The following is a 14,573-nucleotide window of genomic DNA, read 5'->3' on the forward strand; positions in this document are numbered from 1 at the left end:
TGAAGGGTTGGGGAGGTACTGAGCCAGACTCATTGGGAGAAGAAACTAACATAAGTGGGCGTAGCATTTGGCCAGAGCAAGGAGTCTGGGTAGCCAGGCAAGGTCTATGCACTCTATATGAGTGCAGTTTGATGTGGGTTACTTGAGGTCAGTGAGACATTAGACACACAACTAAGTACTACTACACCTCGATCTTTGTGTACAGGTTCAGCTCCCGAGCCTCCTCTATCTCACAACTGTGAAGCCATGAACAAGAGAACAGGGAAATGGGTTGACAATGACTGTGACCTATGGTGTTCCAATAATCCCGCAGGCAAAATGTTTTGCATGTATGCTAAATGAATTGACAATGTCTGTTTCTTCCCATTTCATTACTCCCACACTCAACCATCATCTTCTACTAAGGCCACTTGTACTAAGGCTATATGAAAGCAATAGTAATTTACAGTGTGTTTTACTGTTTCTTTAATGTCTGATTTGTGGTAAATGATTGATGCAATCATGGTTGTGTCCGGGTTGGGTAGTGCCGTCCAGGACTACATACGCACCCGGAGAGAGCTGTTCACATCCCCATTCTTCCACCCACTTTCTGTGCTCTATATACTTCCCATCTGTTTATTCAACTTCAGAAAATACGATGCATTCAAGGGGAAAATAATTTCCCATTCATTGTGGTTAATCTTCAAAATAAAGAACTTGTTTCATGTCTATGAATGCAAATTTAATATCTTCAATAATTATGAATTTTGTTCCCTCCCCATTATAATTTTGCTTTAATGCCTAACACATAATACATTTTAGAAGACACTGTGATTCTGCTATACGATTCTGGCAACATTGTCATAAAGGAAAAATATTTATATTACTTCTATAAGTGTGACAAACAAAATAGTTAAGGATATTTGCATTATTCTCTTTTCTAACCTTCTCTTACAGCTACATCTTACATTTGGTCTTACAGTGTACATTTGTGTACGATTTCTTTGTTCCAAAATCTCCATTTGAGTCTAATGTTCACCCACACAGCATGAAACAGGGCGTGGCTAACAAAAACAATATTTCACATAATGTCCTGTACTTCCCTGAAAAGTATCTATAGACCCAGGGGATATCCCAAAACATTACAAGAAGCTTAATACAATTATAATACCTGGAACAATTTTAACAGTATGTTTCCACACAGTGTGGCTCAATTGCCGCTTTTAAAGAAGCTCAGTTCTCACATTTTTTCCACAAATTGTACAGTATCTAAACGTACATACATAATATTATATTATTACTCAGACACACATCACACCTCCTTTAAACACCATCACAAACCTTGAAAGGTCATCAACATAGGAAGCCCTTCTATTAAATGTACACAATTTCAGGAAAGGGAGGATAATGAAGGGTGTAAGATAAAGAATTAGCTTACAGTAAGAGATGAATATATGCTAAATATAATACAAAATCAAGTGCACTTAAGACCATAACATTGGCAATTCAACTTGACACAATGAGTGCACATGCATCCAGATTCCTCAATACAAGGCAACAGTTTCTAACCAAAATCACTTTCGAATAAATGACCAATCAAATCCTTATGTGCAATTAACCAGATTCAGTGTCTTACCACTAAACAAGGAATCTATTTCATATCAGCTTCACAGAAGGGTTCAGCAAGGTGAACTGAGGAAAACAACTACATCTGCTGTGGAGTGCGCTAGATGAGACTGATCAAATCTGCTACAGAAACACTGTGTTGAAGTATTTGTGACACAATCACAATTGATTATTATACTTCCAACTTAGAGCACAAAATGGGTGAATGAAATTACAGATCCCTGGCACCATGCCTCGTAAAAACAACATCAAGTTGATGGTAATTCAAACTATTCATGTCCTATTGATCTGAGATATTGTAGTGGACACAAGTCAATCATTTTACGTGTCAATTCACTCACATAAAACGGTCTCATCATACAAACATCTCTCACATCAAAAGTTGGCAAGAACCATCCTTCAAAAAAAGGAAACAGTAGAAATTCCTTGACATTGTGAAAGTGCAACCATTCTGTTATGGGCTGGGAGCTGCATTTACTAGGCATTAAAATGTCTCTAAAGCTGTATTTTTAACTTTTTTTGCCATATGGAAATAGCAGTTACAAGTCTTTCCCAATATTTTTATGGCTTGGTGACACAACCCTCTAAATATTTTCCTTCCACCCATCGCTTTTATTTTGTGATGTGTGTGTGGATGGATGGATGGGGGGGGGGCAGACTCCCCCCCCTCTCAGCTATAGGAGCCTCAACAGAAAGGAAGTGTAGCTACACCAACATCCCACCGATCATTACAGACTATCATATCTTCAGTAAAGGACAGGACACCTGTGCTTGGACCATACTCATAACATGTATATTAGGCAACAAATGGAGGAAAACAGACTAAAACAGGGAGGGACTAGCTGAACTTTCCATTTCCTGTTGCAGAATGTTTTTGCTGCATTTTGCTGCGGTGTGCCCTAATGAAACGAACCCTGATATATTTAAAAGCCCACCTTAGGATAAAGTGGCACACAACTGTCATTATTGGTACAATAAAAACAGGAGTAGTTTGTATGTCTCCCTCCACCAATCAAAACAAAGTGGGGCTGCAAAGTCCCATGAGTCCTCCGTCCTGAGATAATCTTCAACATCCTCTTCCCTTTCCATCCCCGGCTGGAGGTAGAACCTGCTCCTAACCACAGATCTTGGATAAAAATCCAACCTAACCATAACCACTTAAGAGGATAAAAATATCTGGGCCTGTATTCAAAAAGTATCTGAGTAAAAATGCCGATCTAGGATCAGGTCCCTGTATATATATAATAATTTATTATGATCTAAAAAAGGCTAAACTGATGCTAGTTCAGCACACCAAGACACTTTAAGAACACAGACCTTGGACCAGTGGTTAGAGGCAGACTCTACCTAGTCCCCCACCCCAGCCTTATTCTACTACCATCCACCGTAGAGGTGGATCTTGGCGAAGGAGATGGTCTCATCGTAGTCTTTGTGGCCTTTCTCGTAGATGACAAAGATGAACTTCCTGTCCTCTGCGCTGCCGCTCGTAAGTGAAGTCATGCAGGAGTAGCCGCTTGGGCCGGCCCAGATCTGGACAGTGTTCTTCTCCCACGATGTACCATTGGTCAGAGACCAGCGCAGGGTTAGATTGATCCCTGGCACAAAGAGAGGAGAGAAAGAAAGCGAGAGGGACAGAAAGGTTGATGGTGAAAATTAAGACAAAAAAAAAAAAAAAAGTGATTTTTAACTCAACACTAACCCCCTGTCCAACCCACTCGGTCTAGCAGAGGGCCCCAATCCACACCCCTTTCCCATAGTCCTTACTGTGGGTACTATCAGCTGGGTTGGTGAAGTACATCACGCCCTCCTTCTGCAGCGCCCCTGCTGCTACCGTTGGGTCTATCAGGATGGGGTCAAACACCAGGTGCTCCACAGGTAGAGTCTCGCCCCCGTCCAGGCTGCGCACCACCATGCGGCAGCGGCAGTGGTAGTTGTTCTGGTTGCGCACGTTGATGACGATGCTACCGTCCTCCATCTCTACAGGCTACAAAGGGGGGAAAGAGGCAGAGAGGAGTTTGATTGAGGAACTGAAGTCAGCCCGGTTATTGGCTTTTAACAGAAAGCATGTTTCTCAAGCACCTCTTATCACGGGATACTAATAGTTGTTAGTCAAATTAATCCATTTAAGTGGTCCTACAAGGATGAGCTACTGTATTTTTCCAATCTCCGATACAAAAAAAAGTAGAGGAACATACATCACTATTGAACAAAAGCGTCGGTCTATAAAACTACTACCAGACTAGTAAAACTCAAGCGTTGCCTATATGGGTATTGTACTGTGTGGCATTGTTTCCAGTCCTTCCTAACTATTCCCTCCCTGGTTAGTTTTACCTGGCACTCGTCTGGGTTGAAGTCCAGGGCTTGTTTGGGCTGGTTGTAGGGGATGCTCTTCAGTGCGGCGCCATTCTTCCAGTTTCGCCCGTGATCGTCACTCAGAATGCAGAAGACCCCGTCACCCTCCAGGGTGCCATGTCCACACACCACCAGACGCCCCTTGGCAGGAGGGTAGTGCTTCTGCAAGAGACGACATGGAAAGACAGTCAAAAATACTGTACTCTATCAAAGCACAACAGTTCAATCGAAACAACTGACCTCGGTGCATTGACCCTAAGATTTATTACACACAATATAAGGGTTAGGGACGATAGAAATTGGGCTCATAAAGGAAAGAACATCCAGAATGACTAGCTAAATACTGGTGTGTCCAAATACACAGGCAGGTTAACAACAACTAAGAACTGCAGAGGTATTGAAAAAGAGAGTAGCTCATCATGGGAGACATGACTCAAACTCACTGACAACACAAAAGTAGGCTACGTCAGCAATGGCATCACGAGGAAGGAAATATAAGGAGCTCTCCTCATATAAGGGTAGAGATGACAAACAAATAAAGCAGGGGGAATTATATGAAATGCAGGGGTGAAAGTAAGACGGAACCGTCTGGTACGGAGTACCAGCATAATAAATAGTGGAGGTACGCCATACCGGTAAAACATGAGCCTATCACAATAGTTAAAACAGATTAAGAAAACTGTAGGTTATTTCACCATTTATCATTACAGCATTTCAGTCCCATGAAAAATGAGTAAAGAGACTTAAACTTGTGGAATACAAGTTTTTCTTCTGTTTTAAGTTAATGTCACATGCAGTGAAATGCCTTACTTGCAAGCTCTAACCACAACAATCCAGTAATCAATAACAATGTAATAATAAAAATAATAAAGTAGAATTGAAAAAATAAATATAAAAGAATATGATAAAGGCTAATTGATAATTAGGAAACCCTTTTGTAATTATGTTAGCACAGCTGAAAACTGTTGTGCTGATTAAAATAATAAAACAAGCCTTCTTTAGACTAGTTGACTATCTGGAGCATCAGCATTTGTAGCTTCGATTACAGGCTCAAAATGTCCAGAAACAAATAACTTTCTTCTGAAACTCGTTAATTAAGTCGATTCTTGTTCTGAGAAATGAATGCTATTCCATGCGCGAAATTGTGAAGAAACTGAAGTTCTCGTATCACGCTGTGTACTACTCCCTTCACAGAACAGAGCAAACTGACTAACCAGAATAGAAAGAGTGGGAGGCCCCAATGTACAACTGAGCTAGAGGACAAGTACATTAGAGTGTCTAGTTAGAGAAACATACGCCTCAATTCCCCAACAGGCAGAGTCATTAAATGGTACCCACAAAACACCAGTCTCAACGTCAACAGTGAAGAGGAGACTCCAGGATTCTAGCCTTCTAGGCAGAGCCCCTCTTTCCAGTGTCTGTTCTTTTGCCCATCTTAATATTTTTAATAGCCAGTCTGAGATATGGCTTTTTTCTTTGCAACTCTGCCTAGAATGCCAGCATCCCGGATTTGCCTCCTCATTGTTGACGTTGAGACTGGTGTTTTGCCGGTACTATTTAATGAAGCTGCCAGTTGAAGACTTGTGAGGCATCTGTTTCTCAAACTAGACACTAATGTACTGGTACTCTTGCTCAGTTGTGCACCGGGGCCTCCCACTATCTATTCTGGTTAGGGCCAGTTTGCGCTGTTCTGTGAAGGGAGTAGTACACGGCATTGTACAAGATCTTCAGTTTCTTGGCAATTTCTCACATGGAATAGCCTTCATTTCTCAGAACAAGAATAACAATAAATAAAATAAATTTAATTGAGCGGACCAACAAATGTTGATGTAACGGATGTGAAACTGCTAGCTAGTTATCGGTGGTGTGCACTAAATAGCGTTTCAATCGGTGATGTGTGGGGGAATAGTCAGAATTAGTTGGGTAACATAGATAAGAGGTTTTATTTTCATTATATGCTTGCGAGTTACTTCTCATCAGAATGTCTATTTTTGGATAATACTGTTGGCTGGTTGCAGTTATCTGTTCTCTGTCAAGGTTTCAGTTACTTGGGCCGCAGAGAGGGGAGAGGTCAAGATTGTCTTCATATGTAAACATATCTTTTAAACCAATTATTTCTTGGCACCACAATGTCTGTGTGCCAGTCACTGTGTCTCTGATCTTGTCCAGGAGGGGTGTATTTGATATAGGTTTTGTTTTATGGTCCTGAGAGCGAGATAAGAACATAGTTTAGGAGACAAAGCTGAACGATAATTTATAGACAATGCTGTCTGGCTATGTGTGTCTTTGCTATAAAGGATCTCAGTTGCAATGTGTAAGCACTCAGAAAATTCATTTATAGACACTGAATTGATCTGAGAGTCACAGGGTTGTGATGGAGCTCATATAATTAAAGATCAACTTTATGATAACTCTGGCTTGCGTGTGGTTTGCTCTCATGATTTGGTAAATACAGGAAATTTCCACTACAGGAGTCACTTGCTCTGAGACCTTGAAGTAGTGGTTCCCATTGCTCTACAAGGGCCGCGGCTTTTGTGGAGCAATGGGTAACGATGCTTCGTGGGTGACTGTTGTTGATGTGTGCAGAGGGTCCCTGGTTCGCGCCCGGGTATGGGCGAGGGGACGGTCTAACGTTATACTGTTACACTGATCCAGATACTCAACTAGTCTAAAGAAAGACTGTTTTATTGGATCTTTAATCAGTACAACAGTTTACCGCTGTGCCAACATGATCGCAAAAGGGTTTTCTAATGATCAATTAGCCATTTAAAATGATAACGATTAGCTAACACAATGTGCCATTGGAACACAGGAGTGATGAGTGCTGATAATGGGCCTCTGTACGCATATGTAGATAATCCAGCTACAATAGTCATTTACAACATTAACAATATCTACACTGTCTTTCTGATCAATTTGATGTTCTTTTAAAATGGACAAATGTGCTTTCCTTTCAAAAACAAGGACATTTCTAAGTGACCTCAAACTTTTGAACGGTAGTGTACGTGTGTTGGAGTATCAATGTGCGCAATGTGTAGGGGACCCTGTGAGTGTGCATAGAGACAGTGTAAAGATATGAATAAAAAATAAAAGGTCAACTCAGATACTCTGTTTAGCCATTTTGTTATTTCTTTAGTTAGCTATTCAGCAGTCTTATGGCATGGGGATAGGAGCTGTTCTGGAGGCTGTTGGTGTAACAACACTTGATGTAACGGTACTGCTTGCCATGTGGAAGCAGAGAGAACAGCTTGGGTGGTTCGAGTCTTTAAAGATTTAACCAATATGCTCCAAAATACAACATTTCGAAGGCAGAGATCGAGACTTGTGCAGGCCTAATGACATAACACTTGTAGAAATTCTACAAGTGATGTCTCTTTGCATTTATCAAAATGGCACTGTATGGATGCCAGAACTATTCCAATTGTTATCGGAGTAGCCTAATGGTTGGAATAGTATCTGAAGTCTGAAAACGGTCTGTAAGCCTATTATAAAATGTTAGCTCCTGCACAATTCAGTGTTCCTCGCAGTAAAAAGATAGTCCAAAATAGAAAAATTTGGTCTAGGGAACAGGAGTGGAAAAAAATGATACATTTTTTTCAGCGTCTTGAGAGAATGGGATTTGCGTGCTTAAGGACCTGACCATTTTGAGGCTTACAAATATTTTTTTATATTATACAACACATTTTCCAAAAAGTAGTAGCATTAGTCACGTAAACACAGAAAAACAAATGGCACATTGGATTCCTATATTTTTCCCCCGCACCCAATTCCCCCTGAGTAACGTGCGCAGGTAGTCCTCATGAGCATTTGAAGTAATTGTTTGACAATCAGATGAACTTGTTGTGTTTATGCCACATTAAAAAAAAGGTAGGCACGTACATTTTAAAAGTGAAAACGACAAATCTTCACTATTAGGCCCATAGAGATCCTATTAAATGAATAGGGATTCTATATGTCATTGGATGATTAGGCCCATAACAAAAAAGATTTTAAAAAGCACATGCACACACAGGAGGTCCCCGTACTGAGATTAAATTTAAATCTACTTTCACCCATTTAGATACATTGAGAGAGAGAGCTATAAGGGGAGATGAAGAGAAGTATCAAAGCCATGGACGGTGGTGACCCACCTGAATGCCAAAGCCAGGCCCGGGGGCGAAGTTCTTAACCCCTAGCTGGACCGAGAGGTTTCTTGGTGGGCTCCAGCTGAGACCGTCATCCATGCTCTCCACCAACATAATACTGGCAGGGTCACACTGGTACTGGTGGAAGCACATCGAGTAGATCAGCAGCACAGAGCCAGTCTCCTCATCCACCACCACAGAACCCAGGTTCAGCCCGTCAACCAAGTAGCCATCATCCAATATGAAGGAAGTGGGAGACCACGTGGCACCTAGTGTGGAGGGGAAGTATAGAAGGAGAGCGGAGGAGGAAAGTATTTGTCGTAAGTAAAGTGCTGTAAACTACAGTGCATTCAAAAAAGTATTCAGACCAGTCCCCTTTTCCACATTTTGTTACGTTACAGGCTTATTCTAAAATGAATGAAATAGTTTGTTTCCATCATCAAGCCTAGAGTCTTCTTGGGTATGACACAACAAGCTTGACACACACCTGTATTTGGAGAGTTTCTCCCATTCTTCTCTGCAGATCCTTTCAAGCTCTGTCAGGTTGGATGGGGAGCGTCACTGCACATCTATTTTCAGGTCTCTAAAGAGATGTTCGATCGGATTCAAGTCCGGGCTCTGGCTGGGCCACTCAAGAATATTCTTGAGTCTTGTCCCGAAGCCACTCCTGTGTTGTCTTGGCTGTGTGCGCTTAGGGTCGTTGTCATGTTGGAATATGAACCTTCACCCCAAGACTGAGGTCCTGAGCGCTCTGCAGCAGGTTTTCATCAAGGATCTCCCTGTACTTTGCTCCATTCATCTTTTCCTCGATCGTGACTGGTCTCAATCCCTGCCGCTGAAAAAGATCCCCACGGATTGATGCTTCATCGTAGGGATGGTGCCAGATTTCCTCCAGACGTGTCGCTTGGTCAAAGAGTTCAATCTTGGTTTCATCAGACAAGAGAATCTTGTTTCTGGGGATGTCATGTGCCTTTTACTGAGGAGTGGCTATCGTCTGGCAACTCTACCGTAAAGGCCTGATTGGTGGATAGCTGCAGAGAAGGTTGTCCTTCTGGATGGTTCTCCCATCTCCACAGAGGAACTCGGGAGCTCTGTCAGAGTAACCATCAGCTTCTTGGTCACCTCCTAGACCAAGGCCCTTCTCCCCCAATTGCTCTGTTTGGTCAGGCAGCCAGCTCTAAGAGTCTTGGTGACTCCAAACTTATTCCATTTAAAAATGGAGGACACTGTTCTTGGGGACCTGCAATGCTGCAGACAGATCTGGTAAAGGGTACCAAAACATGTGCCTCGACAATCCTGTCTCGGAGCTATTCCTTAGACCTCGTGGCTTGGTTTTTGCTCTGACATGCACTGCCAACTGTGGCACCTTATATAGACAGGTGTGTGCCTTTCCAAATCATGTCCAATCAATTGAATTTCCCAAGTTGTAAAAACATCAAAGATGATCAATAAAAACAAGACGCACCGGAGCTCAATTTCAAGTCTCATAGCAAAGGGTCTGAATACTTATGTAAATAAGGTATCATTTGCAAAAAGTTCTAAAAACATGTTTTCCCTTTGATTAAACAATTTTATAATAAGGCTGTAACAAAATGTGGGAAAGGGGTCTGAATACTTTTCGAATGCACTGGAGTGAAGGACCAAAACAAAGCAAAGTCGATTCAAATACGAGTATGAAGTTAGTCCTGTCCATCTGTAACGGGAATATTTAAGGTGACTAAAGTTCATATTTAAAATTGAGTGAACAATGTTTAGCATATTTGGAGTTTCTGTAATAAACCATTTCCAGGGTCCCATTGGATTATTCTCATATCGGTTGGTAGTAATTGATATCAGACTGGTGGTACAAGGACACTGATTATTCACTGTTGTATTGATGACATTCTTTGAATACTGCGTGATTCTGTATCAGCTGGCAAAGGGACTGCATTTTGTTAGAACTTCCTACAAGCCTCTCAGACGGGTGTTAAAGCCCCAGTGCAGTTTAAAAAAATAATAAAAAAATTAATGTGTTATATATAATATATTTAAACAATAGGAACAGTAGGAATAATACTGTGATATTACAAAAATGATCAAGCCCTTTTCGCGTAAGAGCTGTTTAAACAAAATATTTTATTCTTATCTTTACACTGTTTCTATGCACACTCACAGGGTCCCCTGCACATTGCGCACATTAATACTCCAACACACGTACACTACCGTTCAAAAGTTTGGGGTCAATTAAATGTCCTTGTTTTTGAAAGGAAAGCACATGTCCATTTTAAAAGAACATCAAATTGATCAGAAAGACAGTGTAGATATTGTTAATGTTGTAAATGACTATTGTAGCTGGATTATCTACATATGTGTACAGAAGCCCATTATCAGCACTCATCACTCCTGTGTTCCAATGGCACATTGTAATACACCCCCCACCCCCCCTGTAATTTCAGCCTTTTTTGGTAGGATTGAATTTGAGCCTGCCTGGTGATGTCACCAGGTGTTCCCACATTTGCTGAGCAGTTGTTGGCTGCTTTTCCTTTACTCTGTGGTCCAACTCATACCAAACCATCTCAACTGAGTTGAAGTCAGGTGATTGTGGAGGCCAGGTCATCTGATTCAGTACTCCATCACTCTCCTTGGTCCGACAAGGTAAAAATCTGTCATTCTGCTCCTGAAGAAGGCAGTTAAGCCACTGTTCCTAGGCCATCATTGTAAATAAGAATTTGTTCTTAACCGACTTGCCTAGTTAAATAAAAGGTTCAAATGAATAAATAATAGAAACACGAGCAATGGACATTTGCCTGGTGGAAATCTGTCCTTTGGTCTGATGAGTGCAAATCTGAGATTTTTGGTTCCAACCACCATGTCTGAGACACAGAGTAGGTGAACAGATGACCTCTGCATGTGTTGGTTCCCACCGTGAAGCATGGAGGAGGTGTGATGGTGCTTGGCTGGTGAAACTGTCAGTGATTTCTTTTGAATCCAAGGCACAGTTAACAAGCAGAATTCTGCAGCGACACGTCATCCCATCTGGTTTGCACTTATTGGGACTATCATTTGTTTTTCAACAGGACAATGACCCAACACACCTCCAGGGTGTGTAGGGCTATTTGACCAAGAAGGAGAATGATGGAGTCCTGCAGCAGATGACCAGGCCTCCACAATCACCTGACCTCAACCCAGTTGAGATGGTTTGGGATGAGTTGGACTGCAGAGTGAAGGAAAAGCAGCCAACAAGTGCTCAGGATGTGTGGGAACTCCTTTGTGAAAACCTGAGTATTGTTTTTTGTCTGGATTTTGTGAAGAATCACTTATTACACCAGGGATGAGCAACAGACTGCATGATCAATTCCTTACTTACTGTTGAGTTAGAATACACAAGGTACAAGTTCAAAATGTGGTTGTGCATCAGCAGTTTCTCTTGTCATGTCAGTCACTCAATTAACCCATGTCAGCTCAAATGTTTTAGATAGTTAAATTAGTCTAGAGGCCAGCTATCTAATCATGGCCAAATTACCGACCAAGGGGAACCCCCATTGATCATCAGATATCATATTAAAAACTGCAAACATTTGTCCATCCGTCTGTCTGCTCGCCCTGATGGCCTGCCTACCTCTGTCTGTGGAGCGTCGCATGGCAAGGAACTTGGCCCCCACATCATTGGCAGAGTTCTTCCGGGCCTCAGCGAAGGCCAGCAGACTGCCCTTGGGGGTAAAGGAGAGCAGTGGGATCCGGTAGGTGCCCACCTCCCCTGCCCCGCCACTCACCCACAGCAGCTGCTCATCATAAACCAGGGGTTCAATCTGGGAGAAAGAAAGAGAGAATCTCAATTTGGCTCATTGCTTGGCACAATTGTAAAAAGAAAGTATTTGACAGTAACAACATTTACACGCACACAGTATTCTGGATTGTAGCTCATATCCTACCTAAGGTCTAATTAGGGAGACGCTGTTTACATGCACCTTTGATATCCCGTTTACAAATATCCCTGTATTCACGAATAAACAGAATATTCCCAATTTAAGTTACTATTACATTTAACTCATTAACTGAAATATGGACACTGTCTGTAGGTCTATAACTTCACACATGTAGTTTTGTATAATATTAACAGAATGATGCATTTTTGCAGTTAAATTATATAACAAGTGTTAATTGTCTCAGGAATAGAAGTGGAGAAATATAAATTCCTTTCAGCATCTCTTGAGAAAATGAGTTATGCAAGCAGACAGTTATTCAACCACATAAAATATGCACCCAAGAAGAACTGAGGTATTATCAGAAATGCTTTTCATCGTTTTCTCAGCTTTTCAATTGGGGCGGCAGGTAGTCTAGGGCCAGTAACCTAAATATTGCTATTTCGAATCCCCAAGCTGACAAGGTAAAAACTGTCATTCTGCCCCTGAACAAGGCAGTTACCCCACTGATCCCAGGTAGGCCATCATTGTAAATAAGAATGTGTTCTTAACAGACAGAGTTACATTTTTTTTAATTGATGACATTTGGGCATTTTTCACAGGACCAATGTTGACTATTTTACAGTTATTGCGTTCTCTCCGGTCCCTAAACGAATCAGACAACTTTACAGGTGTTAACTAGATAATTAATGCTTTCATTCTATTGATTTAAGACATTCTGGTGAGCACTAGTTTATTTAGTATCCTCTGGCAACAGGTTAAGACAAAAGAGAATTTGCAACTATAGTTGATATACAAAATGGCCTACACAATGTCAGAAATTAATTATAAGCAGAAACTTGTCTAAATGAGTTAAAGTAGCCAGGCTATACGGTCCAGTAGCCTACGGAGTATCAGCTAAATCAATTATGGAATTATGGTGGATCTAACTAGCCATGTTTTTAAAGTGATATTTGACAATCTTATGAAAACATAATCACACAACACTCATGATAACACGTGTTATTCTTGTTCACATATGCCACCAATTCAGCCAGTGAACGTATGTGCGATTATATTATACTCTGAAGACATAGGACGGATGACTACATTTTGAAGTGCAGGAGGTTCAGATCTGTTTTGGTCGCTTAACTTTGCAACGGCCTGTGAGTGCAAACTTACAGCAAGTCTATTGAACTGTTAGTCACAAAGATAACAGCTATTGGGCCATAACCTTATTGTACCCCAAATCATTATACTGCTATGCTTTCTTGCAGTGAACAATCTACAACATATGTACATCTCGCAAAGCTGTGCAGAATTATGCAGACTGTAAAATACATTCATAGATAGTTAAATCAGGAAGACAACCGATGACTGAAAACCCGGTCAAGTTTCTTACCTTGACAAAAGAGGTGCATAGACACCGAGATAGCACAACCGAGAAAAGCACTGCGAGTCGGCTTTGTAGCCCCATCAAACCAGCCGTTGCAACCATGCTGGCAACTCTGTTCCGTATTCTCTCGGCTCAAAGAAAGTTGTGATACTGTGGAATCAAGGAAAAACAATTGCTAGAACCACAGCGTTTCTAAAACCAGAGACGAGAATCCCGTGAACCTAGATTCGAACCGTCTTAAGTAAGTCGAACATTTTATTGCTCCAACCTCGTGAAAGGTACAAACGGACACAATTTCGTCAAAAAGTAACTTATAACTTCCTTAGTAGCAACAGCCACACTCACCTTCTCCTCAAAAAAAAAAAACCTAAACACCGCGGTCATATGACTGAGATGGGCGGTCACATGATGAACCCGTCATACACTGAAAATAAAACTAGGAAGGGAAATGTTGCCACCGCCACAAAGTCAAAATTGTGTGTATCGTAAAAATTCATGAAAACAAACAATATATGTTTTTACCTTAAGTTAAGGTTAGCAGTGTAGGCCTTGCTATCCGGGATTCTACCCCATTGAAGTTGACATTTTGAGGGTTAGGGTTATGTAAGGGTTATTTTAACCAATTGTATAATTTATTTGCATACACTGCAAAAAGACATATAAACCCACCAGACGCCACTATGGGTTTCTTCTTGTTTTGTTTTTGTTGTTTGTTTTTTGGGTTTCTTCACGGCACCCAATCCAAAAACAGATTTAATGCGTCACTCAGTTATGTATAGTTCAATGCTCTGCCACCAGAGGTTACTCAGGCAAAAGCAAGTTTAGATTTAAAAAACGTGATATTGTGCATGTGCATGTGAACGTGTATGTAAAAGTGAGCCCGAGGGGTGGGTGACAATGAGGTACCAGAACAGCATTTAAAAAATCACTTTTATAATAAAGCATTGCATGCATCATCATCGCTTTTGAGTACTGGCATTAGAGCAGTGGAGGGGATGATTGCAGAAGTTGCACAACATGGAGTACATTTGTTGTAGCCTAGAGTCCTGGAAAATTTGGCCTTTTATAAATGGATTTCATGCTCTTCCCCATCATTGTAGATGACTGGAGACTTTTACAGAATCATTTTAAGTGTTTTTTATTTAACCATTATTTAACTAGGCAAGTCAGTTTTAAGAACAAATTCTTATTTACAATGACGGCCTACCCCGGCCA

The 14,573-nt window shown here is 41.1% G+C and overlaps 1 protein-coding gene across 1 annotated transcript; it reads right to left on the bottom strand.

Annotated features, from left to right (window-relative positions):
- Nucleotides 1-447: 447 nt before the first annotated feature.
- On the bottom strand, nucleotides 448-13,700 carry LOC124012789 (sialidase-1-like). The gene is made up of 6 exons (XM_046326750.1): nucleotides 13,365-13,700; nucleotides 11,680-11,869; nucleotides 8,088-8,350; nucleotides 3,937-4,119; nucleotides 3,370-3,589; nucleotides 448-3,200 (listed from the first exon to the last, which is right to left on the bottom strand). Exons 1-6 carry the CDS (start codon nucleotides 13,458-13,460, stop codon nucleotides 2,980-2,982), a joined length of 1,173 nt encoding a protein of 390 aa, XP_046182706.1. The 5' UTR covers nucleotides 13,461-13,700; the 3' UTR covers nucleotides 448-2,979.
- Nucleotides 13,701-14,573: the final 873 nt, after the last annotated feature.

This window comes from Oncorhynchus gorbuscha, linkage group LG24 (genome assembly GCF_021184085.1).
Source record: "Oncorhynchus gorbuscha isolate QuinsamMale2020 ecotype Even-year linkage group LG24, OgorEven_v1.0, whole genome shotgun sequence".
NCBI lineage: Eukaryota > Metazoa > Chordata > Actinopteri > Salmoniformes > Salmonidae > Oncorhynchus > Oncorhynchus gorbuscha.

Coding starts and splice junctions, on each gene's coding strand:
- LOC124012789 (XM_046326750.1), bottom strand. CDS start 13,460: ATGGTTGCAACGGCTGGTTTGATGGGGCTACAAAGCCGACTCGCAGTG. Junction 4,120..8,087: donor GGCCTGGCTTTGGCATTCAG/GTGGGTCACCAC, acceptor CGTCTCTTGCAG/AAGCACTACCCTCCTGCCAA. Junction 3,201..3,369: donor CCCAGCTGATAGTACCCACA/GTAAGGACTATG, acceptor TCTTTGTGCCAG/GGATCAATCTAACCCTGCGC.